The 25,100-nt window shown below is 48.9% G+C and overlaps 11 protein-coding genes across 11 annotated transcripts, besides 4 other annotated features; all 11 read right to left on the bottom strand.

Annotated features, from left to right (window-relative positions):
- Positions 353-1,834, bottom strand: TB927.1.1700 (hypothetical protein, conserved; the record flags this gene model as incomplete). Its single annotated transcript, XM_001218871.1, has 1 exon — positions 353-1,834. One exon carries the CDS (start codon positions 1,832-1,834, stop codon positions 353-355), a length of 1,482 nt encoding a protein of 493 aa, XP_001218872.1.
- Positions 2,052-2,057: a repeat region (telomeric repeat hexamer TTAGGG).
- KREPB1 (RNA-editing complex protein; nuclease; KREPB1) lies at positions 2,470-4,923 on the bottom strand (the record flags this gene model as incomplete). Its single annotated transcript, XM_001218870.1, has 1 exon — positions 2,470-4,923. One exon carries the CDS (start codon positions 4,921-4,923, stop codon positions 2,470-2,472), a length of 2,454 nt encoding a protein of 817 aa, XP_001218871.1.
- A 407-nt stretch (positions 4,924-5,330) lies between these two features.
- Positions 5,331-6,044, bottom strand: TB927.1.1680 (hypothetical protein, conserved; the record flags this gene model as incomplete). Its single annotated transcript, XM_001218869.1, has 1 exon — positions 5,331-6,044. The coding sequence occupies one exon, from the start codon at positions 6,042-6,044 to the stop codon at positions 5,331-5,333; it is 714 nt and encodes a 237-aa protein (XP_001218870.1).
- Positions 6,258-6,263: a repeat region (inverted telomeric repeat hexamer CCCTAA).
- Positions 6,264-6,514: 251 nt separating this feature from the next.
- Positions 6,515-6,520: a repeat region (inverted telomeric repeat hexamer CCCTAA).
- On the bottom strand, positions 7,430-10,675 carry TB927.1.1670 (hypothetical protein, conserved; the record flags this gene model as incomplete). Its single annotated transcript, XM_001218868.1, has 1 exon — positions 7,430-10,675. One exon carries the CDS (start codon positions 10,673-10,675, stop codon positions 7,430-7,432), a length of 3,246 nt encoding a protein of 1,081 aa, XP_001218869.1.
- On the bottom strand, positions 10,994-11,881 carry TB927.1.1660 (hypothetical protein, conserved; the record flags this gene model as incomplete). The annotated part of the gene is made up of 1 exon (XM_001218867.1): positions 10,994-11,881. One exon carries the CDS (start codon positions 11,879-11,881, stop codon positions 10,994-10,996), a length of 888 nt encoding a protein of 295 aa, XP_001218868.1.
- Positions 11,882-11,967: 86 nt separating this feature from the next.
- Positions 11,968-11,973: a repeat region (inverted telomeric repeat hexamer CCCTAA).
- Positions 11,974-12,199: 226 nt separating this feature from the next.
- On the bottom strand, positions 12,200-12,709 carry TB927.1.1650 (hypothetical protein, conserved; the record flags this gene model as incomplete). The annotated part of the gene is made up of 1 exon (XM_001218866.1): positions 12,200-12,709. The coding sequence occupies one exon, from the start codon at positions 12,707-12,709 to the stop codon at positions 12,200-12,202; it is 510 nt and encodes a 169-aa protein (XP_001218867.1).
- A 196-nt stretch (positions 12,710-12,905) lies between these two features.
- Positions 12,906-13,958, bottom strand: TB927.1.1640 (hypothetical protein, conserved; the record flags this gene model as incomplete). Its single annotated transcript, XM_001218865.1, has 1 exon — positions 12,906-13,958. One exon carries the CDS (start codon positions 13,956-13,958, stop codon positions 12,906-12,908), a length of 1,053 nt encoding a protein of 350 aa, XP_001218866.1.
- Positions 13,959-14,542: 584 nt separating this feature from the next.
- TB927.1.1630 (hypothetical protein, conserved) lies at positions 14,543-15,025 on the bottom strand (the record flags this gene model as incomplete). Its single annotated transcript, XM_001218864.1, has 1 exon — positions 14,543-15,025. The coding sequence occupies one exon, from the start codon at positions 15,023-15,025 to the stop codon at positions 14,543-14,545; it is 483 nt and encodes a 160-aa protein (XP_001218865.1).
- On the bottom strand, positions 15,531-17,750 carry TB927.1.1620 (ATP-dependent DEAD/H RNA helicase, putative; the record flags this gene model as incomplete). Its single annotated transcript, XM_001218863.1, has 1 exon — positions 15,531-17,750. The coding sequence occupies one exon, from the start codon at positions 17,748-17,750 to the stop codon at positions 15,531-15,533; it is 2,220 nt and encodes a 739-aa protein (XP_001218864.1).
- Positions 18,487-19,299, bottom strand: TB927.1.1610 (hypothetical protein, conserved; the record flags this gene model as incomplete). The annotated part of the gene is made up of 1 exon (XM_001218862.1): positions 18,487-19,299. The coding sequence occupies one exon, from the start codon at positions 19,297-19,299 to the stop codon at positions 18,487-18,489; it is 813 nt and encodes a 270-aa protein (XP_001218863.1).
- Positions 20,461-25,032, bottom strand: TB927.1.1600 (hypothetical protein, conserved; the record flags this gene model as incomplete). Its single annotated transcript, XM_001218861.1, has 1 exon — positions 20,461-25,032. The coding sequence occupies one exon, from the start codon at positions 25,030-25,032 to the stop codon at positions 20,461-20,463; it is 4,572 nt and encodes a 1,523-aa protein (XP_001218862.1).
- Positions 25,033-25,100: the final 68 nt, after the last annotated feature.

Below are 25,100 nucleotides of genomic sequence, written 5' to 3'. Positions count from 1 at the left end.
TTGTCAAACACACACACACACACACAACGCGAATACACATTACCTCTCCCTTCACAAGCTCATTGAGTAACGATTAACAAGCACGCACCTTCCGTCATTCGTCCCCCAGCCTAACGCACAATCAGAGAGAAGGTGCATGTTGTTAGATGTGCCTTAACCGAATTAATTTTATAGTTTCAAAGATATTTCCATATGACGGCTCACTTCCCTCCTTCACTAGATACCCTTTTTTCTTTTCTTCTTTTGGTAATCATCCCGTATCATGCTAAATCTTAGTAACCTCGTCCCGGTTCCGTGCGGTTGCGACGCGTATTCGCTCGGCTCTACCTTAAACAGTCGTGCCGTCACTGCTTTATTGGAATAAAGACTTGAACAACACCTCATGCTGCCCATTCACTGCGAACGGCACAGGTAGAAGGAAACCAACCAACTTGGGCCGCGGTTCGTAATTAACTGCCTTACCTTTAGTCAACCTATGAAAGCCACGCTTCGCTGGTTCCTCACTGGACTGCAGCTCACGCTGTATTTCTTGAAGTTGCTGCTGCAATTTTACAGCACCACCACGGCGAACCACTTCACGGAGAAACTCACCATCATCATATATTTCGCCATCAATATCCCCATCGGCAATGTGGAGGGCACGGGCCGCCTTGTGTTCTCCGGACTGTGTGGCACGGTAATGCTCCGGGTGCCCCAGTATTGTCACATGTGCCCTGTTTTTCTGTACCCTCGCACGCAGAGGTGCCCTACTGGATAGTATAGTGCGAATTTGTTGTATGAGTGGCTGTGAAACGGTGTGAAGTTTAGCACTATTTGATTGCACAAATTTGGCCCCCCAGTGCTCAATGCACGCATCGGCCCCAGCTATAAAACGTTTGTGAATTACGTTAACCTCCTTAAAACTGGGCACAGTGCCTCGAGTCGTGGGTTTGCCGTTGTCCTCCCCCTTCTTTCCCCCTGCTGCCAAGGAAAGAAAGGTGCCGAGGAGTTCCTTGAGGGAGCCTGTAACTACCTTCGTCTCTTTCTTTATTGTTTCATCACCATTTTGAAGAAAGTCTTTCAGTGCATAATATTGCGGGAAGGTAACTGCGCGCGCGACCACGGGTTGAAGCTTTATACGCATCCTAAGCAACTGCGAGTACACCATCACATAGTGGTGAATGGCCTTTTGTACTTGCTCCCGCTCTCTTGCCTGCGGGTTAGAGGTATCGCCTGATTCCTGCTTATGTAGCAACTCCACCTGCGCACTGCGCAACGATTCCAACTGTTGTAGAATATCATCTTCCTCTGTAAGACCAGAATCAGGACGCTTCGATAATTTTTTCGCCTGCTGCGCCTCCAGCCACTTGACGTATTGCTCCTCCGTCTCGTACTTGCGTCCTCCCCCCCTTTTTGAACCTTTGGCATCGCCTTCACCCGATATGTCCTCCTCATCGTCCTCGCCCATTTCGAGTGCTCCAAATATCCCGTCCATTGCTGCCTCCACGTCGACCGGAGTGGCGGCGTAATCTCCCGCAGAGAGTGATGGATCTAACGGACCGCGCCGACGAAGGCGTTTTTCTTCTTTTCGTTGTGGAAGTTTGTGTTCTGTGCGACGGCGCTTGGTAGTTGATAGTGGGGGCATTCCATCAAAGTCATCCGCTCCCTCATTACCGCTGTCATTTCCCTCGTAATAGTCGTCAATCTGCGGCTTGTCGCCACCCAGCTCATCCCACGCGTCCATATCATTCCTCTCAGCACCATTCCCACTAAACTGTTCGTTGATAATGTCGCTCACCGACTTCAGCCGCTTCTTCCCACACATCGATGCCTGCTTACCGCTACGTGTAGACATGATTTACACCCCCTATTACTAAGTCAGGCTGATGGTTGCTGAAGCACGCAAATTTTCTGTACGGCACGTCTGCTTGGTATCGTAGGTGGCCAAAAAAAAACAAATGAAAGCGAATGGGAAAAAATTCGTTAAAACGCGCAAAGATAAGTGACATATGAAACATCTTTACATTTCGTAGTGTATCCTACGTAACAAGGTAGAAACTAAAAGGTACCCACCCTAATGGGTAACATAAAATATTCACAACTAAGGGTGCCACCACGAACTTTCCTCTGCGAAGAAAAGAAACGGTACCAAAAAAAAAAAACACGTCTCGTGTACCATCACATCCAACCTCAAACTCACGAAATGACATCACCGTCATGCATATTCCCCATCCTTGCACGTGTACATGAGTGGAGGACATTGCACTCCTTTAGTGCTTCAATGTGTTAACGCGGTTGATTAAAGAACAGACTTCCGCTCACATAAGTGGAAGTGACATTAACCCGAGAGCAATGTGGTTAGCTGCAGACTTACCGGGACCTACAAGTGAGAATTCACTCATCACAAACTACGTTAGCAACCGAACAATGACGGATACTGCAGTGAAAAATAACACCCTCCCGTGTATTACCTCATCATCCAAATAATTATCACGCACCAACCGAGATGCCTAAAAGAGGTAGCGACGCCCGTGGAAAGAAGGGATTTTCACGACACCATTTGGCTCGCAGTAGGTGTTTGCCTGTTGCATCTTCAGCCTTACCTTCCCCGCCATTCACACCAGTATCGCCATCTTCCCCAACTACCGAGTTCTCTCCGGTACCATCCTCAACAGTTAGTGTTCCACATGAATTGTCACCTCCTTCTTTCCATGAACTGCGGTTAAGTGAGGTCCCAACATCGGAACCAGGAGCATTGCTTCGCCTGCTAATACATTCTGGTTCAGAGGCACATTCAATTCCCTTGATCCGCACGCCATGAAATGCAAATTCACCAAAGTGAAGGTTCTTGTCTGTCACTACGCCCGCAGAAGGCCTTTTCGTATCTGGAGGCACATAGACTGAAAGAGAAAAGAGACACACACGATCACCCTTCGTAATACCAGCAGTGGGACTATGGGCCGGTCTTTCAGTCAGTGAAGGATAAATTGTGTTTCGAGCCATGTGGAGTTGCGCCCTGTTGCAGGGTCGACCCCCGTCAAACCCTCGTGGCAGCGATATGATGACCGCCCTGCTCGTGGAGGCACCGCTTTGTCTTTTGTCACAGTCTCCCTCTTTTGTGACAACTTCATTCGGCAACGGAGTTGGGAAGAGGTCAAAATACTTATCACGGAAATAAACCTCTTCTAAGTCCAGCACCCGTTCATCCGTCGCAACCTCCTTGTCGCCAACCTTGTGCGGTGTAACCGATTCAGCGTCCAACTCTTTACAGTTGTGCAATTCTTCCAACGCGGCAGGGGAGAGTGAGGGAACCAACTGTCGCTTCAGCTTTGAGAATTGAACGTCTTGGAGCCGTCGCATATTCAATGTGGGAAGGAGAGAGTCATCCAACATATCTAGACGTTCATAACTCTCGATCAGATGGACAAAAACATCCTTGTTCGTACCAGCACACACAGTTTCTTCAGGAATCTCCCCTAACTTCCTAAGTCGGCGAAGTGGATGTGGAGCCCGTGTGGGTCGCTTTGACGCTACAGGAAAGAGCGAAGGAAGTGACGGAAGTTGCCGTACCTCCCCTACACCGACTACGTTCACAACAGTAGATCGACTTTTTCGTCCCCCAGGTGCACGGTCCTTCGCCTTTCGTACGGGAGGATACACGCTGTTCCATATGCGATCGGCAGCTATCTGCTTTGCTAACGGAACCGCAGATCCACTGAGTTCCTGAACGTAAGAAAGCACGATAAGGTCATATATTTCTGTGAGACAGTGCTGCACCAACGCTGCCAGACGGGCCTCTCCCACGCCGTTAATTTCAACAAAGCACACAGAATCATACAGCTGCGGCTCAAGCCCCCACAATGTCACGTGCAACTCACCAATAACAGCTTCCACCACATCTGCTTTTATCTTCCCCGTTCCCAATTTTTCCCGTACACCAGGTGGAAGTAACTCCCCCACACGTAGAGTATCGAACATAAATTCCAACGTCACATTCATCTCGCACGCATCACGAAAGCAGTTGAAGGTGTAGGCGTTTTGGCTGTAAGTCCACTGGCGATCGGGAAATAGGAGCATCATACGATTGGAAAGATGGTTTCCCCACGAGTTATCACCGATGTATTCTAATCTTTCGAACGCCACACGCCGGCGGTGATGCACTTGTTGTGCCGTGTTATCAAACAAATCGGGTGCCTGGGCGGCTAATGAAATATCGATAACGCCCATGTCTTTTAACATAAATAGAATCTTAGCCAATACTTCACTCCGCTTATCAACAGTCCAACGCGGGGAGACGAGCTCTGGGATGCGTTGAAAGACAGATGATTGATAGAGCGTGTCCGCCCACACGAAGTAAACATCATCGATAGGGTACCCCCGAATGGCAAGCAAAGCGAGAGAGTCAAGTACGACCTCCCGACAGGTGTGATTTGTGTGACTCCCACGGTAAGGAGTGCTAATATGCGCCTTGGGCGTCACCTGCACCTCCTCCATGCAGAGACGGCAATAGTTCTTCGCTGCGTCGGTAAACAGAAGATTTTCGACAGCAGAGGCGGACCTCAAACTACGCATTGGCTGCGCACCGTTCTCTTTGGTCGCAGCAGGTCCGGTAGCGTCATCTGCAACGAAGTTGACGTAATTGGCTAGCACATCCCCATTACTCGCATCAAAAGATGACGATGAATGCAACGACTGTGATGCTGGCGAGAGCCCACCACTGCCAGTTTTGCCGCTAGGGGACGAAGATGACGTAAAGCCCACTGTCACGCCTCGGCGGGAATAAGCATGCGAATGCGCCACCTCAACCCGTTCTAAAGCAAAACAGGGTGCCGTTGAGGCAATGCTGCGCACGGCGGCGCCAACCCGGCGCCGCAAATGTTCGTTACTCAACGCCCGCATGTGGCACCAGTTGGAACTACGCGCCAGGGGCCAATGTAGCCCCATCTACCTTTAGCCACTTAGCAATGCAAAGACGACCAACGGATGTCGAAGAGGATAGGGAGAATTCAAGCATTGAAAAGACATATGAAATATGGGGGGACCGTAATTAAGCAACACCATGGTAATGCTTTTTTACTCCTTTTCATTCACGTAAAACACAGACGTACAGGCAGGTGAGGAGGTAAGGATGTGCACCCGATGGCCCCGCGGACAGGCGAAGGCATTCGTTGGTACCCGAACACAGGCGTTTTGTCTGAAAAGGCCTCTTAATCCACGGGAACTGTAAACGTTAAATGAAATGGTGCAGGAGTTTTTTCAAGATATTAGATCCTTTCCAGGAGCGGCACATAACTTATATCCAATTCCTTGTGAGCGGGTTGTATAAATGCATACGCATGGCTCCAATGAACCTAGTCACTTTCGTCAAAGAATGCATTAACGTCGTCCACTGCGACGTCGCTGGTAACCGTTTCCTCCTCTGCCACGTTTACAGTCGCTTCATTACCACATCCGATTGCAACAGTTTCATCATCATCACTAGCATCTTCCTCGTAATCACCGCCCTCCTCGTAATCGTTTCCCTCCTCACATTCATTATTTTCGTTCGTTACGCCACCGGTTGCCAAACCAGTGAGGCCTAACACACCATCCCTCAGGAGGTGACTGGTATTAAGACCTGAAACGTCTTCCCCAGCACACTCAATGGAGTTCGCTTGTAGTTGCAATCTGCGATACAACTCGTTAAACTCAAAGAAAACATCGGCACGGTTCTGCAGTTTTGGCAGAAACGATGTTGTGAAAGGGTACGGTAAATCAACGGGCCGCGGCTTCAGTTGCATGCAATAGCTACATGATACTACCGCCTGCTGCTCCTTCGCGTTTACATCAATGCGAACGGCACCCTTCATCCGACAAACTGGGCAGGTGAACTTCTTCAAGCACTGCAGACTACGTTTCTGAAATTTGGCACCACCGCTACTGTCCCCCTTTCCCTCATTGCTGTTCTTTTTCGCACGTTTTTGTAGCTTCGTTCGAAGAAACGTTCGGCTATTACGGGACAGTTGAGGAGATGATGCGTCAGCGCCGGCGGCGTTGTTGGTTTCACCACCTTTGCTTGACGACATGCTCCACGTTGTAGGAACAGACGGGGGGGACTGCGGTTAAGGAGCAGGATAGCGGATGAAGATCCTCTTCTGTCGTGACAACGAAACTTACACGCAGTTTTTTTTTAAAAAAAGGACACCTATTTGTACTAGAAAGTTAAGACCAATGATAATAATGTTAATAAAGGAGGGAAAAAGTAAAAGCGAGTCGGCGTTGTTTGCTTTAATAACAAGTTAGGGTTGAAAATCACAGAAGAACAAGCAGCTCTGTATTCAGAATCAACAACAGTAACGCAATATATTAACTCAGGAAAAGTCTCTTTCTCACTTCCGTTTTCAATATTACTCTTAACCCCCACCACAAATATCTTTACCGGCAGCCGCCCCGTACGTTTGATTAAGAGGAAGCGTATGCGCATATATAAAATACGGTCACTGACCTAACCGACGTCCCACACGATGGTGAACCAGTTCTACGGTTGTTCGTTTCATTAGGGTAAGCCAATATTAACGTTCGTTGCGCGCTCGTCAGAGAATGGGTTCATGATTGCAACATCATCATGTAGTTATTGCACAACATTGACAGTTGCCAAGTGGGATGAAGTAAACCGACAAACCATAAATCCTCCCATTTCCCTGTAACCGCCTCTCTCCATCTCCATTCATGCAGTACAAAACAATAGAGGTCAGAAAGCAGCAGAACGAAAGGGTAGATAAAGCTTGAAGGGAAACCACCTTTAGACATGAAACAAAAATACATATATTAATGAAGGAGAGTTGTACCGTTTCTCATTTATTTCACGGCTTCAAATTTGTGGCAAATGAATCAAAAAAGTATGATACAGGGAGACATAAATTATTGTCCGTACCTGCAATGAAAGTGAATTTGTAAGGGGGGTAAAGAACAACAAGAAAACTGCGTAACCTAACTCTGCCCCATCACCAACCAATATGCAGACCAGCGACCTGAACTACAAGTGAGGAGCAGTCAAGAGTATTACGACAAGGTTAATCGACGTCTTGTAGCAATTATTTGGAAACATACTCTCACGCATTTGTATGTACTCCTCTGGCCACACACTCACACAGTCTCAGTGACCGGTAGCCACGGTGTGGCATATTCGTGTCACAGCGGTGACAAGCGTAACATCGGACCATAATTCGGAGGAAATTTTCAAACAATGGATCAGTATCATAAAAGAGAGTCTTTAAACACAAATATCAAGTCGAAAACCAACCACAGAGGAATACTAACAAGAATTCAGGTAGATATTTAAAGGAAACTAATAACCCACACTTTGTCGCTGCATCCCGTTAAAAAATATATGTGTATGTATAAACGACGACTACACGACCTTGGTAAGCACTGCCCCGATATCATTGTTTTCATCCCGCCGTTAAATTCATCAGTAGGATGAACACGACTCGTTCAAATCTTCAGCGGATATGACTTTGGCCGTATCTCTCACCCACGGATCACTTGCAGATCGGTACACCTCTAACGCTTCGCAGAGCGTCCCGTCCCATCCTGCCGAAGATGCCATACGACGAAGCAGCTCCAGTCCAATGCGTTGCATGATGGGATTACTGTGACCACGCAGCTGCTCCTCAAGGGCACTCACCCCATCAGTTTCGGAACCGAAATTCCCTGCGGCTTCCACGATGGCGTACACACATCCCGGATGGAGATGACCCTTCTCACAAAGTTTCATCAAATACTCACCAGCCACAGTCGGATGCAGCCAACAGATGAGATGGCATACGATTGCCGGCTGCCGGCCCTCTTCCACCAACAGCTCCACCATTGACGAAACAATATTTCTGAACCGCTCTCCATGGGAAGCCATAGAACCACAATGAGTGTGGGCATTGACACTTAGTACTGAGTCGAGGTCAACATCCACTAGGCGTTGGGCTAACTCACGAGCATCCGCAGATGAATTTGCGAGCGCAAGCAGAATGTCGGGAAAATAATCCGATTGTCTTCGTGTGTCAAGGAGGTGGAAAAGGCAACTAATCAGTTCCTCGTCGTAGCTCGGTAGCTTACTTTTCGATAGCTTCTTCAGCGCTTGAACAGTCACATAGGCGTCATCGTGGTTCAGCAGCAAAACGAATAACTTACACAGCGCAGTCAACTGCCAACACGCCTCAAGCGTGCCGCTAGGAATATCCACCACGGCGAGAGCCACTGCCCTACGCTCATCCTGCGCGGCATTGTGGAAAAACACCCACACATCCTCCTTACCCAGAAAGTTAAACATCGCTTGCACCCACACAGCCTCCACATCCGCATTCATTCTTCCACCCTTCCGCAGTTGCATGAGAAAGTTATAACTCGCCTCGTCACCATTCAAGGCACCGAGACGAACTGCCACCTTCTGAACGGCTACCAATTTGGAGTGCATAGCCTTATCCACTATTTGCAGAACCTGAGCAGTGGAAAGAGCGCCAGCGCGTTTACTGATGGCATGGATGGCCACGCGTGACCTGTTGTCATTAAGAGCGCTGAGCAGGAACTGTAGGGACTCCGGATTCTCCGCTCTTCCAAGGAGTTCAATAAGTCGGTCCCGTAGCAGCGGTGGTTTGCTGTCCTCGCCCAACAGAACAGAGGCGATCTTCGCCACATCAACACTGTACAAGGATTCGAGGGGTTTCAGCAAGCACTGAGCCTCAAACCATTCCTCTTCCTTTTCCAGCAAAATTTCAACTGTGGAATTAGCATACATCTGCTGCTTCGCGGCAGTCCAGTAGCGGCCACTGAGTGCCGAATGTGGAAACCTTCCTCTGCACACAATATCCTCAAGTGCCTCCCGCATAAGACACCTCTCCAAAAGCTCACCTTGTATGCTGTTGCTTACTTTAAAGCATACCTCTGGTACGCTTATCACATCAGGCCTTTTAACCACAAGGTTTGGCAACATCTGTGACCCGATGGTGGGGAAGTGTTTCAGCAGGGTGCTGATTCCACAGAAGACTAGATCGTCCTCACTCTCACAAAGCCCCTTAAGGTACGGAATAACAACGTCACCAATGTCCCGCAAGCGGGAGGAGAACATCCACATGATTCTTTCCTTCATATGCTGATCCGATTGTGCTTCCTTTTTCATCACGGGCTCAAGGCATGACCAAATGCACAACAGAGCAGACTTCGGCAAATGGTATTTCCCCAGGTTAAAAGGAGGTCCCACCCTTCGCACAAGTGGGAGAAAAGAGCTTTCAATCACCTTCGTGGAAAGATGAGCCGTGCCCAACACCAGTGACATGCACGTGTCCAAAGAAGAGGAGGAGGAATCTCTTGCGTCCAATGCCGCTTTAACAATTTCAGCGAGTTTGGGTATGTGCCGCTCCTCCCACTTGCTGCGGGAAATCATCGATAGCCTCATCAGGAACTTCCTCCGCACAACATCATTATCATTCCCACGAGCAATGCAGAAGTCGAGAATATCATCTAAGCATTCTCGGTGGTACTGACCACCATACGCAATTGCGGCAATAAGTTCAGCCCGTACATGGACATCCTTTTCCTTCAAATACTGCTTCCCTACCTCCACCGCCTGTGAGAGAGGTAACGGAGAGAGGAACGATACCCATCTCTTTGGATCCAATCGCAGACTCTCAGATTCATTCAGCGCACGTAGAGCCTCGCGCTCACGCTCCTCACGGTTAGGGATCAACTCAATCATGGAAATATCCATCGACCCATCAGGATCAAGTAGTTCCTTTCGATACCGCTTATACAAAATCATTCGCAAGTTATGTGGGGCATAAGCAAAACACTCTTTGAAATCCTTCCCACGGAACACACCGGCACTGAAAAGGGTAAGAAGTGTATCTGGATCCAACTTTTTAAAAAAGTGGCTTACGTCCAAAGTTTCCTCCAACTTATGCTTCAAAAGCATTTGTGTCACCTCAACAGGGTACATTTTAGCATATGCTTCTATACATTCATTGCTCACTCGTACTCGCGGTAGCACACAACCCAGTAACTGCGATCCAACCGACGGGTGAAATCGGCGAAGCTGCGCCAGTACAGTATGAGCTTGCGTGATAGCAGAGGGATTTGCTTCGGTGCCACTGTTTATATTCGCCTTCACTAGTGTCGCAGCGAAGTTTGGATTCCGTCGCACAAGTGTGCCCCACTCACTCTTCCTCAGAAGGTAGAAGGTGCTGGTGGGTTGTGCAGCCAACATGCTGACAGACGCCCAACAAAGCAGCGTTAGTCCAGGACCCTTTTGCAGCACAGGGGTCACGGCTGCCACGTACCTGTCAACCAAACCTGTTACTCTCCCCTTCCGCTCGAGGTAACCGCAGAACATCGCGAGGCGTTGCACCGGCAGTTCACCAAACACTTTCAACAAATCCGCATCCGGCAACGCCTCCGCCGCTGGGAGCATAGCCAACCGCGAAACACGGCCACAAGGGTCTTTCAGAAGCCTTAGTGTTTCCGAACTACACCCACTCTGCCATAACCCCAACGCAGCAGTCAGTCGTTCGTATGGCACACATGAACGCGAAAGCTCAATCAATGCGAGGCGCTCCTTGCACACATCACCACCAGCACGCGCGGCGCGGCCGACCTCCACCACCCGTTCGTACCTCTCGACCCTTCCCAGACTCTCAATTTCTTGCAACAAGATGTCACCTGTCAACATATCGGGAAGTGGCAACTTATTGGGTTTATTTTTTCTTTTTTTATTATTTGATCAACAGGTATCCCGAAGTCCACAGTGCAGAAGCTGGCTATGTACCTCCACCCACTGGTAGAAAGTAAATGATACTCTATAGCACACAAAGAAAAACAAATAAGGTGAGATGAAAAGAATTTGAAAGGCGATGTGAAATGAACGGCAGCACAGGAGTCACCAACGTTGGTATGATGTGATAGAGTCCTTCTCCAATGCACTTACAGAATAATTAACTTCTATCCTCCAGGAAGTCGCCTAAACTGAGTAATAACTCTCGATCGCACATCAAAATATAAGAAAATCAGGCCGTCCACTGTAGCTTTTCGCGAACAGCTTCCCAAGCGAAGTCGGCTCAGAAAAAGCAACCCGTTCAACTGGAACCTCAAACCCGTAGCTAATGTGCCGGCGCGCTGTATCGACAAGTACTTTGGCTACGCCATGGCGCCGATAGCAATCCGCCACCCACACAAGCTGCACACCACAAAATGCTTTTCTCACATTATTAGTGCCTCCAACACGCGTGGCATCCTCCTCCCAACAGTCCCCGAGACCCTCCTGTACGGCTGCCCCCACACCCGAGGCTTCACTCTTCTCGTGTGACCAATTAGACTCACAGTGCATTCGATGCGGCGCACTCAGTTCCCGCGCCACGCACAATCCCACAATCTTACAACCCTCACGTGCTCTTGGCATTGCAGTACGCGATGCATCATGAATGCACTCCGAGGAAAAGGCATTAATGGGAGAAACAGCAACAACAAGAAGTGAGTCGTGGGGGATATCGTCAACAGAGCCCATCTCTTGACGCACTGCCGCAAGAGCCCGCAGCAATACCTTGCGTAGCTGCGGTTTGCACACCTTTGCGACACAAGAGTATGAGCGCCCACCATATTCCACAAAGAAGTTCGGTAAAACGGCACACTGCAATGAGGATATGTTATTATCATTATTACGGGAACGAGGAAGGTTGACATCATATACTCGGCAGGGAGAACACACCAGCCATTCGAGAAGTTTTCCCGGGGGGAGTGTGATGACACTAAACGGCTGAGAGCACGTGCCGCGAGTTATTTTGTCATCCCCTCCAGTTCCACGTGACCGCTTTCCTCTTTTCGACACGGTTTCCTCCCTAAACGGAGAACATGTGTTGGATGCTGGAACACTATTGTGCATGTGTTCGTAATATTAGCATGATCTTAAACAGGTAAGCCCACGTCCCTTTGGAGAGGGCCCAAGAATCAAAAAAAAAAAGAATTGGTTTAGGGTGATACAGACAACAACATAACATTTTAGTAAATCGGCAACAGGACACGAGGGACATAGTGAGCCAATGGCAGGTAACAACCTCGCCACAATCTGCAAAATAAAAGAAACAAATTAGGCAGAGAAAAGAGTACAATCGAGCGAGCAATGGTACGAGAAAACAAAATAACTGTGAAGAAACTATGTGTGTGATGAATAAAAGGGAGGGGGTGACGATGTTTGTTCCGGTCACTCCAAAGCGATGACTCGAACATTAATTCGTTTCGACGGTGCCCTGCTGTCACTACTCGATATTGTTGAATTCACAGCATTACCAGCCTCCACCTTGTGAGACTCTTTCATCCGTCGATAATCAACTGGGAATCGGGTGCCGGAACTCCGGGAAGATGGAAGCGGTCCCATTGAAGGTTCCTTACCTGTTCCCACTGCAGCTCTCCCATTATTGGTAGTTGTGCATATTTTACCTTTTGAGGCCCATTGGCCGCTACATGATTTTCCCTTCGGTACGTCATAACGACGGCCTCTTGAAAGTTCCGAATGCAGCGATGCAGTTGGTAAATCAAAGCGAAAGCATCCAGATGGTGCCGCTGCGTAGTTACGCTCCCTATTTCTTGTCACTTTGTCATTTCCACTGATGGTGACATCCTCTTGCCGGGTTCGGGAGTGAAGTGAAGAGACAGTACGGAGGGTGTTGACATCGCGAGCAGCCAACCAAACTAAGGGTTTCACCCGCCACATTACTGTTCACAGTAGTGAGAATGGTAAAAAAAGGGGGGGAAAGAGCATAGAAGTTTAAGTATACATTAAGCTGTACAGGTTTATTATCGGGTATTGATGATGTGTGCGGCTCCCCATGGTTATGTGAGAACCAACCTCATATTCACTAATGTGGGTATACAACTAACCGGCAGAATATGGTTCTGATTGTAGATTTTCACGGATTTGGAAATACCGACCCAAGAACGGGTGCCGCGGCGCCTCCCACATCACGTTTTGCTGGCATGATTCCCATGGAGTGCAAAAGGAAGGGCAATGATGCGTGACTCTTCTCAGCCATTCCGTGGGAACTAGTGGCTGAGGCTGCCGAAGCCAGCTGTGGATGATGTAGCACGCGGAGCTCACGCACTAGCTTCATCACTTCTGCATCCCTGCTCACATGGGCAGTGTGACTTGTAAATGGAAGCTCTTTGCAGGCTATGCAAACATATCTTTCGCTCATGACAGATGGCATCACTGAGGAAGTAGATATAAGTGGTGTGCATGCGCCGCACATGATAGCACCGCAGCATGATGTTGTAAACGTTTGACGCGGTAGGAATCCGCACACGGTACAGAGGTACACTTCCACGCGGGGGTCGAGACGAATGGTTCCTGCTTGAATCAGATTATTCAACAGATCCAAGTCATGAACCGTAGCCGGGGGGATTGATTGAAAGTACGTCTCAGCACATGTAAACTTGTGCAATGCCGTTCGGTTTCTCCCAGAAAACACGCTCGGCCGCGACACAGAAGTGTCATGGTTACCCCTACCGCTATTCTTGGTTTCCTCAGGCCTGGATTTGGTTCTGCGAGTTAGCTCGTGTTCTTCCCTTCGGTCAGATTTCACGCCAACAATGGCGGCGGAAGCGAGTGATTCCCAACGGGAGGTAAAAACAATTAGCCTTCCGTGCACTAACAGATCATCTACTGCAAATACCTGCCTCGTGAGACTCTTAGGAGTGACAAGGCGAATATTTCCAGTGCTATCACTTAAAGATTCGTGTAATATTGTGAGTCCCAATGTGGAAAGATCAGGAGCTGCTCGCACTCTTACAACCGAGGTGTGCAACTGCTGCTGGCAGAGGGCAACAAGCGTATGGCCATGAATAATAAGTTGACCGCCTTCACTACCCCCGTCTGCTTCCTCCACTGAATGTGACACTAATTCAGAACGGGTGAGTGTGTACGGAGTTACGGGCCAATCACCATCGACAACAAGAAACTTCATGGGCTTACATGCAATGAAGAAGTGGTATGTAAAGAACCGTGTTTCTACAAAATTTTATTTCCCAATTCCTGAGCCCCACTCAGCAAACACAGCGTAATCAATTACTTTGACAAGCGGGGACAACGCTTGGCGACCTGAAATGCAGGTCCCGAAGAGGCACACAAAATACACCGAAGAAGAAAAGAGGTGATTTTGAAGTGTTTGATGGAGGTGAAAGTAACTCTGCAAGTTGATAAAAACAAAAGAAAAAGTACCACTCGCATGGAGTCTCGATCATTTGCATTGACCCCAACGCAGCCGCTGTGTCCAGGTTCACAACGCCCACTCACCATCCGTCCATCCCATCCCTCTTTCGCAGACAAAAAACATAAACGGAACATATAAAAGATGAAATGCGCAGCTCGTAACGCACCGCCGACCTCAACGGTCCATTCCCGGATGGTGACACCATCGGAGTTTGCTAACGTTCTGTTTCACCCCTTTCCGTTGTTGATGGGGCACTTCACCCTGTTCCACAAAAGGGGTCCGCCGATACGTGTCTCATCATCCCTCACGTTTATCTTCTCTTTTCCCCCCGTTTCTGGTCAAAACAGCGGCTCATCGTACTCACTATCGACATGGATGTCAGATGCCAGGAGGGCGGACCTGCTAATATTTTCTACCGTGCTTAAAAAGTTGTCATAATCGCTTGGTTCCGCCGAGGCCATGTCCTCTTCAAGCGTTGCCTGTTGTCTATTTTTTGGCGCAAGTTGTGCAAGGCCAGTGCGGGCGGCCATAGCTCCCGTTTCAACGTTGTGTGCCCGCAAAAGTTCGTGATCCTTTTCCATCAATTCTTCACGAAAGCGGAAAAAAACGTCCACAGGTTTTTCCAACGGTGAGAAGTTATAATGCCTATTTTCCCCAACACGACACACACGGCAGTGCACCGACGCCAAGCCATCGCTGCGTTTCAACCTCACGGCAATGGATTTCTTTGCGTCGCAAAAGGGACAATCAAAATGAGAAGGAATCTTGTATTTACTTTCCTTCTTAATAGGTACCGTTGCCTTTTTCTTTGTTCCACCCATTGCAATCAGAAAAACGTATATGTTTATATACACGCGTATACAAAATAATTTAAAAAAAAACTCCACGTAAATCAACAAGAAAGAGATCAGCCTACCGGAGCCTCAACGGTGCGAAGGTAAGATAAGGAAAAAAGAAAAGGGAAAGTACCGGGAAAACACAGGAAGTGACGTTTTTCAAAGCATATGAAACAAAAATGTGACGACATGATGTTCCACGGTGCTATTTTCCCACGTACTTTTTTCGGGTGTAGCGTGTAACAAATTTACTGAATGTTTTTTCCTTTCTGTTTCCTTTTAGACTGTTTTTTTTTTTTATAACGTATTTATCTGCACCTGCTTGCCCTGGTAATTTAAACGATAACCACACCAACACAAAACACCCTCCCTTTTCCGGTGGGGTTGCCCTTCATGCTCCAGGGACCTTGATGGCAATTTCAGGTCAGGTTCTCACGTGCGTAGCGGAAAAACAGGCACCTTCTCCGATTTTCCCCCTTCATTTTCTTCTTCAGCCACGTTCTCTCTTTGTTTGTGATATAAACCTCCTCGAGCCACCAAACGTCGCTGACGACGGCTTATTTCCCACGGCGTCACCCCTCCGAGCGCTTTCAAGTGCCGACACCCAGCGACCCGTTAACCGCAATTGCGTTTCCTTCAGATATCTATCCGCTTCCTCAATGAGTAATCGTGCCTTGTCCTTCACCAAACCACGACCCTCCCCATTATTTCCACCTTCAGGACTGGACTCAATCGCGACTTTACCCAACTGAGTGGGTGCAACATCAAACATAAAAAAGTGGCGTTCGTACCGCACTGGTTGCATCCGAGACACGGCGGCACTAATTGCTTTAAACATAGCCACCTCCCCATCCTTCATGGTTCCACTAGGTCCAAGCTTTTGTAAAAGTAAATGTAAGTGACCGGCCCGCATAGCCCGGGCAGTACGCCCCGCGCGATGGACGTATTGGGAAAGGGTTTCCGGAGGATTGTACATAATCACATGGCCGACATTTGGCACATCCACACCACGCATGAGGGCATCAGAGGCAACAACACACGAATCGGGACGGGATTTAAGAAGTGCACGGCGCCGCTCACTTTCGGTGGCGAGAGTCGTGAACTCCGTCGCCTGAACCCCTGCCGAGAGAAGAAAGTGACCCATCACACGTGCCTCATCAGCAGAGCGGCAGAAAATGACAATGCGCCTACCAGCGTCATCATCACATGATGGGTAGGAAGGATCAGATGCTCCGACAAGTTTTGAGGCTCCACGCCTTCGATGTGGCAAAGCCCGAAACTCGGTGCTTTCGCACTCCCTGACATTTTCACGACTAAAAGTACCGTAACCATTGCTTCCGAGGCCAGTGCCTTCACTTTCATCATCTTGCGCCGCTAGACCTTCTTCCCGCCTCTTATGTTCTTTAACAAGGGCTTCAGCCTTCTTTTGCTTGTCGACAATTGCCCGGACGAGTTTTAGTAAAACAGCGTGTCGGTACCAATCCTCCACAAAGACAACGTGCTCTTGAAGACGTGGTGGAAGTGCAAACGAAGTGCGCACCAGTTGCTGCCGAGAAAGTGGCAGTTTCACTTCCTCATTGCCATCTTCACAAGAGTCTTCCTCGCCCCCTTTACCCACATCGTCCCCTCTTTTATTCTTAGTGTTGGCGTTTCCTCTCTCCTGATCCCGCTTGTTCTTCTTTCTACTCCCTGTGTCATCCGTTGATGGAAGTGGAAGGGGTTCTCCTTCATCCTCCCGCTGAATTTCGGTCCCGAAACTGTCCAATGTGAAATGCCGGCAATTTCGCAGACGAACCTCCGAAATTCGCGTAATATGCGACGACAATGTTGCAGAACAGAGGAATTTATGGAGACTATATGTTAATTGCGTAAGCCGCCGTCGGTCTCCGGTGCTACCAACGCGTGACGCTTGCTCCTCCTCGAATCGTTCAACCACTTTCGCCACGAAGTTGGCAAAGTTCCCGGAGAGAACTTGATCTGCCTCATCGATAACTAATAGACGGAGGTGCAGGAGTGTGAAGCCGGGAGTGCCATCAAGATGGCGAAGCAGACGCTGTGGCGTTGATATTACAATATCTGCACGTGAGTAGTAGTGAAGAGAAGAGTCCACCATGGAGTCATATCCCACTTCCTCACCATTACCACCGTCACTACTACTTGCACCATCCTCAGATTCATCTTCATTGTGTGCCACACCAGCGGCGTTGCTCGGGAGGGAAACACTATCGCCATTGTAGATGTTCATGTAGGGCACATTTCTGTAGTGGCCCTGTGTTTGATGTGTACCGCTTCCCACAAGACGAACAGTCCGTACTAACGCTGCAGCCTCCTCTTTTACACTCATTTCATCACAGAGCGAGACAGTAGTTATGGTTGTTCCACGGGTAAGTCGTTGCAGTTCGTGCGTTACCTGCTGGCCTAAGGCCTTTGTGGGTACCAGCACCAATGCGAGAAGACGTGTGTGGTTGGTGCCCTTCTTAGCCTCGGTAATCATTTGTAAGAGAGGAAGGAGATAACACAGGGTCTTTCCACTGCCAGTTGGAGCGGTGAGGCAAACATCCATCGGCAATCCACTCAGCAATGCCCGCCGAACCGTTGGAACCACCGCCTGCTGGACGGGTAGCGGCCTTTCATAGCGAAGTCGGTTTTGCAGCGGTTTAAGAATCCATTGATGATCATCTCCCACACAATCATTCCAGGGACTTAGCATGTAAGAGATTATGAACAGCCAAGTAACAACAGCCCTCTCCCTTTCTTACTATCACTTACAAGTTTTTAACTACTGGGCCGCAACTGCAGGACTTCTCCGTAGCTTCTTCCGCCTCGCCGAGATGTAGTCCTCGCACCCTGCTGTGGTAATGTGATGCCACAAACGCCTTTTGAATGTATATAGATATATTCTTTCAGCCCCTTAAAAAAAAACTTTGGGCACCAGTTATCTCAATTTTCCACACCACTTAAGGGCTCCCCCTACTCTTCCATCCGAAATATAACAACGCAGAAACAAATAGGGACTAGTGAGATTGTCCGGTTTAACTCAAATAAATAGGGAAAGCTGCACAGCACAATTTGATGAGAAAGGGTTGTAACAAATGTTTGAAAGTTCATAATACTTCGAAGGGTTATTTTGTAAGGGTTGGTGAGCCACGCACTTCCCCGCTCATTTTATCCCAACTTGCAGACACACAGTTCAATGCGGCGGAAACAGACCCGTATGCGCTGTTCACACACCGCCGCTCCACCGTTTCGTCAGATAGGTAAGCATGTAGAAACGCATCTGCGCTGCTTTCTTTAAAATATCTGTGACAAACTACTTATGTATGCATAACCAATGACGCAAACATCCGTACCAAACACAATAATCGAGGCATTGCCTCATACCACTGCAGCCGCTATATGCACTTCCCCTCAACCAGCTGGTCCCTTTTCATTGGTCAAGTCGCTGCTCAGTGAACGAATTGGTACTCGTCGCCGATTTTTTCGTACATAAACAACTTCTTCTCCGCAGCGAGTCGCATTAGTGACTGCCTACTGGGAGCATCGCTACCTACCGCACGCTTAAGAGCCATGAAGTGCGTGCAATGATGCACCAGGCGGAGTGACTGAGCCACGTCGCTGTTACCACTCACCTTGGTATACAGCGGTGACACAAAGAAGTCTCTCATGATAGCACGTTCTATTATACTTTTCTCTGAAGCGGCCTCATGGACTGTGAGCAATGCGGCCACCTTAGGATAGTTTTGCTTGAGGAGCAAACCATCAAATACGACGGCGGAAATAGGGAGTTTGCGTGAGAACACCGGCACAAGCTTCTCTGCTGGTGCGATATGGGGGTCAAAAAATTCGCACAACGCTTGACGCTCCGAACAGCCATTGGAGAGCCGATGCGTTAGCCCCTGAGGGTCCTTGCGGTCTTCTATTGTAAAGGGTGAGTTGGCGCTCGCACAAATTCCCTGAAGCGCAGAAAACGCTTCAAAGTCAGTGCACAGAAGGGGAAGTAGTTTGTAGTGAAAGTGTGGTTGGTGAATGGCTTTCAGCTTGTCAAAGTCGGACACAATGATATCACGCGGGAGTCTCGGAAGCGTAGCAGGTGTTGCAGCCATGTGCGTCATCAGAACAATCCGACGAAGTTTGTAGCCATGAAAGACTTCGTCAAAAATATTCTCACGGGTGATGTCGCCGGAGACCTGGTGGATCAACAGCGGGACCATTTGTTTGTGCCGCTTCTTAATGAGCGACGCGTACACATCGCGCTGCATTGGTGGTACTTTCTTGGTCACCTGCCACTAATAGTTATCACCTATTTTAGCCTAACTGCGTGCGCTTTTGTCTGTCCGTATATCGACGAAGTCACTTTGCTATCCTTATGAACACACGGTCAGTCGGTTATCACTGGTTTTAACAAACCACCATGCACGGATACAACTTGGTCCCTGGGTGTCCTCTCCGCCCCTTTTCACTTTCTCCCCTATTTTACCGCGTTACCGCTTATTTGAAGTGCGAAATTCACAAGCGTGCGCAGCGTATGGGAAAAACATAGAGAACCATTGAAGGGAAGAGAGAAGACAACGTGCTGAAACATTCAGAGAGCTACCGAGGGGCACGACATGATAAACAATAACCTGATGGTTGATTGATTAGTGAATGCTCATGGATCGGGTTCAAACGTGGGGCAGCACACTCACTCAACCTCCAAGTGGGGTGGCTGCATCATCTCCTCCAAACCGTAGCACGGTGAACTAGATGTCGTCACATATACACAGTGTTCTATGAATGCTGGAAGTCACCAAAATTGATAATAATAACAACAATAATAACAGTTAAATTTTAAAAGGAAGAACATGCGGAGGGTAATAAAGCTTCCACAGTGAATAAGAAACATATTGTTTTATAAGCTGAGATCACCAACCCACTTCAGCTGCGCTAGAACCCACCGTTGACATGAGGCACCCATCAAACAGGGCACTTCTCCCAGCCTTCACCCTACCGCTTTTTTTTAAAAAAGGAGAAGTGCGCTCGGTGCACACATGTGTATAGCAACGCAAAATGGGGCTTTCGCTGTAGCATCAGCCGTCCAATCTCCCATCTAAATGCGTACAGCACCATATGACGCGACTGTATGTGAAACGAGCGCAAACGCAGCATTGCGGAACCTTTCCTTCTCCCCCCCCAAACTGCGATACGCTTTTACGCTCACAGCGCAGTACCTACAATGCTTCAGAGCCAAACTTAACACAGCTCCCCGGAGGGCCGCGTTCGGATGAACCAAGAGGCAGGAATTAAGTGTCTCTCCCTGATTGATACTCCTTTTTTTTTTCTCACTCTCTCTTACCTTAGTATGTGAATAACTCTCCTTTTTTTTTCTTTTGTTAGCTTTTTACACGAAATTACACTTAAGGGTTCCCCCGCGTGAGGCATTCTCATTTCGAGACATTATCATAGCCACGCATGGAGGGTATTAGGCCTCGCCTCATGCCGCCACTACGGAAGATGTGCTGATGCAGAAGTGCTATATTGATAGCTCGTGGTGCCTCTGTAAACAGCTTTTGCCGCTTCTTAGCCAGGTATCGTCTGTATGTTTGCTGCTGGTCCGCCGTAAGTCCGTTCCACGACTCCGCGCGCGTGTCAATCAGCGGGCGGTCGAGATCTACCACGTCAGGGCTATTAACGTCACTTTTTGTTACCTCCCGCAACAACATGCTGGGGTAGACGCTAGAGGGGAGTTGGAAGGACAACTCGAGACAACCATTATTCTTTTCCGGCAACCAGTACGGTGCAGCCGGTAATGTACGCGCTCGTCTTTTTCCTCCCCTGGAGTCCTTCCCTGACCTCCCTGGTGCGCCATTTCCTAAAAGTAACAGTTGCTGCTGAGGTTGCTCAGCACTGCGACCGAGAGTGCCCTTATCCAACAAAGCCCCAGAGAGGGACGAAACATTGGTCTCCCTTCCCATGAAGGTGTTACGAACTCCGAATGCCCATCGCTGGTATGGATCACCGGTGCGACCTGACTGAAATCTCCAGCGTAGTTGCGAGGACGGGTTGACGAGCATATGCCTGTAGGAGCACCATATATTTACTCCCAGAAGATTACCCATGTTTCCCTCATGTCGTAAGTCGCGCCGGAGCCCTCGACCGTCCGACAAAACTCCTTCTGTTACCATACCGCCGGCATCCCCCTCCTCGCCTACCTGGCTTTCGTGTGCAAAATTCATCACGCTTGTTTCGCCGCCCAATTCCTCCTCCATGAGGGCAAAAGAAGTTGAAAAACGGTTGTATGGTGACGATGCAAAGGCCGCTTCACCGTCATGTAAAGCACCATCGTTACCAAAGTTGCTTCGCGATCGGAAAATATCCCACTGTTTGGACTCAGGGTTAAACAGAATGCCCATGCGCTTCAGTGTAACAACGTATAGGTCAGCTGTGTGATTATCAGGAAGCTCAACACCGGCACCAGGGACCGGTAGGACTACGTCATAGCACGTGTATTTACCCTTCTCAATGCTGTTCTTTGAAGCATATACAACGCGGCCGAATTCATTCGAGTGGGGCGATGCTAATGGATTTAAGCGCACGAGATCGCCGGGGAGAATGGCGAATGTGCCGTACCGCTGCAACCTCTGATTGACGATGTCATTCCAGAGGAAGGCAAGGAACTCATGCACGAGCATGGAACATGCTTTGGGTCCAACAACGCGTAGAAACGCTTCCCCACAGGGGTCTAACACCGAAGCACCATTAGTTACGTTCATGATCTGCTGGTCTTTTGGTGAGGAGCTATAACTTTCCATTTCAGCCGAATTTTCATTTAGCCCAAGAAGTGACGATGCCTGGAGTGCATTGCTGAGAACAGATTGCAGAGCGGATCCATTTTCAGTAACGGACCGTCTGCCACCAAACGAGCGATCTATATCCGGCAACCGGAACCCTGCTCCCTTCGAGCTGTACATCTTCTCGATGGTGTGACCGTTTCGTCTCTTCTCAGCTGCAAGGTCAGAGTCCATGTAGAATTGCTGTACGATGATACTGGCTGCGGCGTGAAACTCGCCTTTCAGCAGGTGCAAGCCGGGATGCATGTTATATCTGGTGTATGAAGAAAATCGCTGCGGTCCAAAGTAATTGATGAAACCATGCTTCTGAAGAGAGACCATGGCTGGTTTTACAAGTGGAAAGTGGCTCTGCGGAATTCGACGCAGCTTTACACGATAATCATAACCGTCATTATCTCCCATACGGAGATCATACGATGCACTAGTAACCTCCATGTCAAAGCATAGGTATTCAAATATCTTCTCAGGGCTCATGGTGGAGACTACGTCTTCCAGATCTCCCTGCGCTGCTCGCTTACCTCTTCCTTTCTTCGGTTTCTTCTTTCGCGCACGTCCAGCAGAATCACCTTCTTCATCTTTCGGTCCATTCACCGCGGTGTCGTCCGACTCATCTTCCAGTCCCATCTGTCCACTACGCTGCCGGCCGATTGATAGCAACTGAGACTTCAGCGTAGAAGACCACTGACGCGAATTGTTGATGTCTGCAGCACATACACGATCATGAAATACAAGTGTAATATCTGATAGTTTATAAAAGTGCTCCCGCCAAAACTCCCTTTCGTCGTGATCAGCGATCATATATTGCATTGGTTTCAGCGTTTGGTAAGGATGAAAGTATCCACTCGCTGCACGTTGCTCCATTACAGCATGACTAGATGAAGCGTGATGACCAATCAGCCTCTTAGTTGCTGCGTGTTCATTGACATCCGCGTGAGTCCTGGAAAAATGAAGGTTTGGTGGAAGCTGAGGTAAAGAAGTACCCTGGCTACTAGTTTTGGTTGCGTACAAGTGTATTCCTTCACGTTCCACGAAGTGTTCTCCGCTGCCCAAAGCCTTCGCAAGCGCCTCAATGTGTGCGAGGCAACTCCCACGGATACGAATCCGCTGGAAACTGTGTGATGCTGAGTCGATCACACCCGCGTGAGACACCGTTATCGTTGGCGCGTACAGAACTGGACGCACATCGACGGGAAATTGGGCAATCCCTTCGTCACATGACTCATCCTCCTCATTCTCAGTAACATACTGCTGGCTTTGTTGATGTGCCTCATCAATAACAGCCAGGCGCTGCACTTCCATTGCTTGTCTTTGCATTTCCGTAAGACTTTCGGTAATGTCTTCAACAACTAGACGATGAGGCAGCCCCCTTTTCTCAAGCAAACACTCAACAACAACAAAATCTGTTGGCAGAATGACGTTTGTTGCTCGTGTTTTACGAGAGTTAAAACCATTCCAAAGGGAACCGTTTTTCCCTCCTTTTCCAGAAATTGCCCTACCCAAATTAGCACCGTTCGACCCACCATTTTGACCCTTCCAATCCTGACCATCCTGACCCTGAAGTAGCTGTTGAGAGGAATTCCCCAGCGACGTCGACGTTGACAATACTTTCCCTTTACTACAGTTAAGCACTCCCCCGGTCGAATCCCCCAGCAGTGGCATTCCTACTTGCACATCTACCTCCGGTCGCACGGAAACATAGAGGTAGTCAAGATCACCGTGTACATGCAGATCCTTTACGAGGTTCCCCCATGTCCTCCAAACATGTCCTATTGCCTCTCGCATAACAGTAGTAGATGGTGAGTCGTCGGAGGAAACTTCCAATACCGTGCCTGATATCGAGGCAACCTTTGCCTTAATTACATGCAACCAAGGAATTTGTGTAGATTCCCCTGAGCACAACCCACCACATTCGCGCTGCTTTAATCGCATGTTAAACGCAATAGACGGCGTCGTCGGCAACGGATCGTGCTGACGTATCATTGCCCTACCAATAAATCGTCGAAGCGCCAAAACACCATCAACCCCTATGCTTTGCTGCAGCTTGTACAGTTCCAGAGAAAAATACACGTCTATGCTCGCCCTCGGGACACTGTTAGGCGACGTGATGACGTCACACTCATCCAAATCAGGGCTCGCATGTTTCGCGATGTAGTATGGAAACTCTGTCGCTAGTTCGTTATTCTCTATGAGAGCGCCTGCAACCCATAGTGAGATGGAGATGTAGTTCTCCTCCGCAGGAACGCAAAGCAGTGGACTACGGAATGCCTCCAGCACTCGTTTGTCCCTTTTTGTGCAGACGTTAAGGGAGAGCCCCAGCGGCTCCAACAAATGCGAGGAGGATGAGAGGCTTGTGTAACCTTTTTCCTCTGCCTCCCGTACCTCCTCAACTAGTCGGTCGACAACAGACATTTGCCTGGCAGATGGTGCGGCTCCTTTGCTACGTCGTATAAGGAGCTGCCGCTTTGCTTCGTTACTTAGTGTTTTTGCAACCCGTTTCAATTCTGCCATAAATATGGTACGGTGTCGTGAATACGCGTCCATCTCCTCGCCAAGCTGAGGTCCTATATAAGCTTCCACCGACGCCTGACTACTCATGCTGCTGCCTTCCACAGAGGCCGCGCTGGTATCATCCCTCGCGCATTCGTCACTTGAATTAACACCACACACAGGCCCAGTTTGGTTATCCACCACAGCACCAACCCCACTAGGGTTTGAATAACCATTATAAAGTGGATCGCAAGGCACAGGACCGCCAACCCCCTTCTCTTGAATGATAGAAGGAATAACATTTGGGCTACTGTCCACAACACTCTGTCCGCTGGTAATGGCGGCGGCAGCGCCCACATCCCCCGCTAGTTTCGGTAAAGTTGCCTTCTTTCCATACCAAAGCTCCTTCACAACGTAGTCGTCTGGGCTGGATTTAATATAAGCCTGGAAGCCTTTGACGCTAGGTTTCGTGTGACGAACTAAATGGTACTTACGCTCACTTGGGAGCCTATTACGCAGTCGTTGTGCGAGGTTGAGCTCGTGGTAAACCCCTTGATTATGTCGCTCATGAGCAAGTCGCAGGGCTACGCGGGATTCGGGAGAATCAAACTTACTTTGTGCATCTTCAATGCTCATTCCAAGAATTAGCCGCCTCCGACATGAAAGCGTCTTTTTCATGTTCTCCCTATTCTATGCGTTAGAGGCCTGTTGGACAGCAGCAACCGCAGCAGGGCCGTTAGCTGTCA

Source organism: Trypanosoma brucei, chromosome 1, assembly GCF_000002445.2.
Source record: "Trypanosoma brucei brucei TREU927 chromosome 1, complete sequence".
Lineage (NCBI taxonomy): Eukaryota > Euglenozoa > Kinetoplastea > Trypanosomatida > Trypanosomatidae > Trypanosoma > Trypanosoma brucei.
This window is presented reverse-complemented; position numbering and strand designations above follow the sequence as displayed.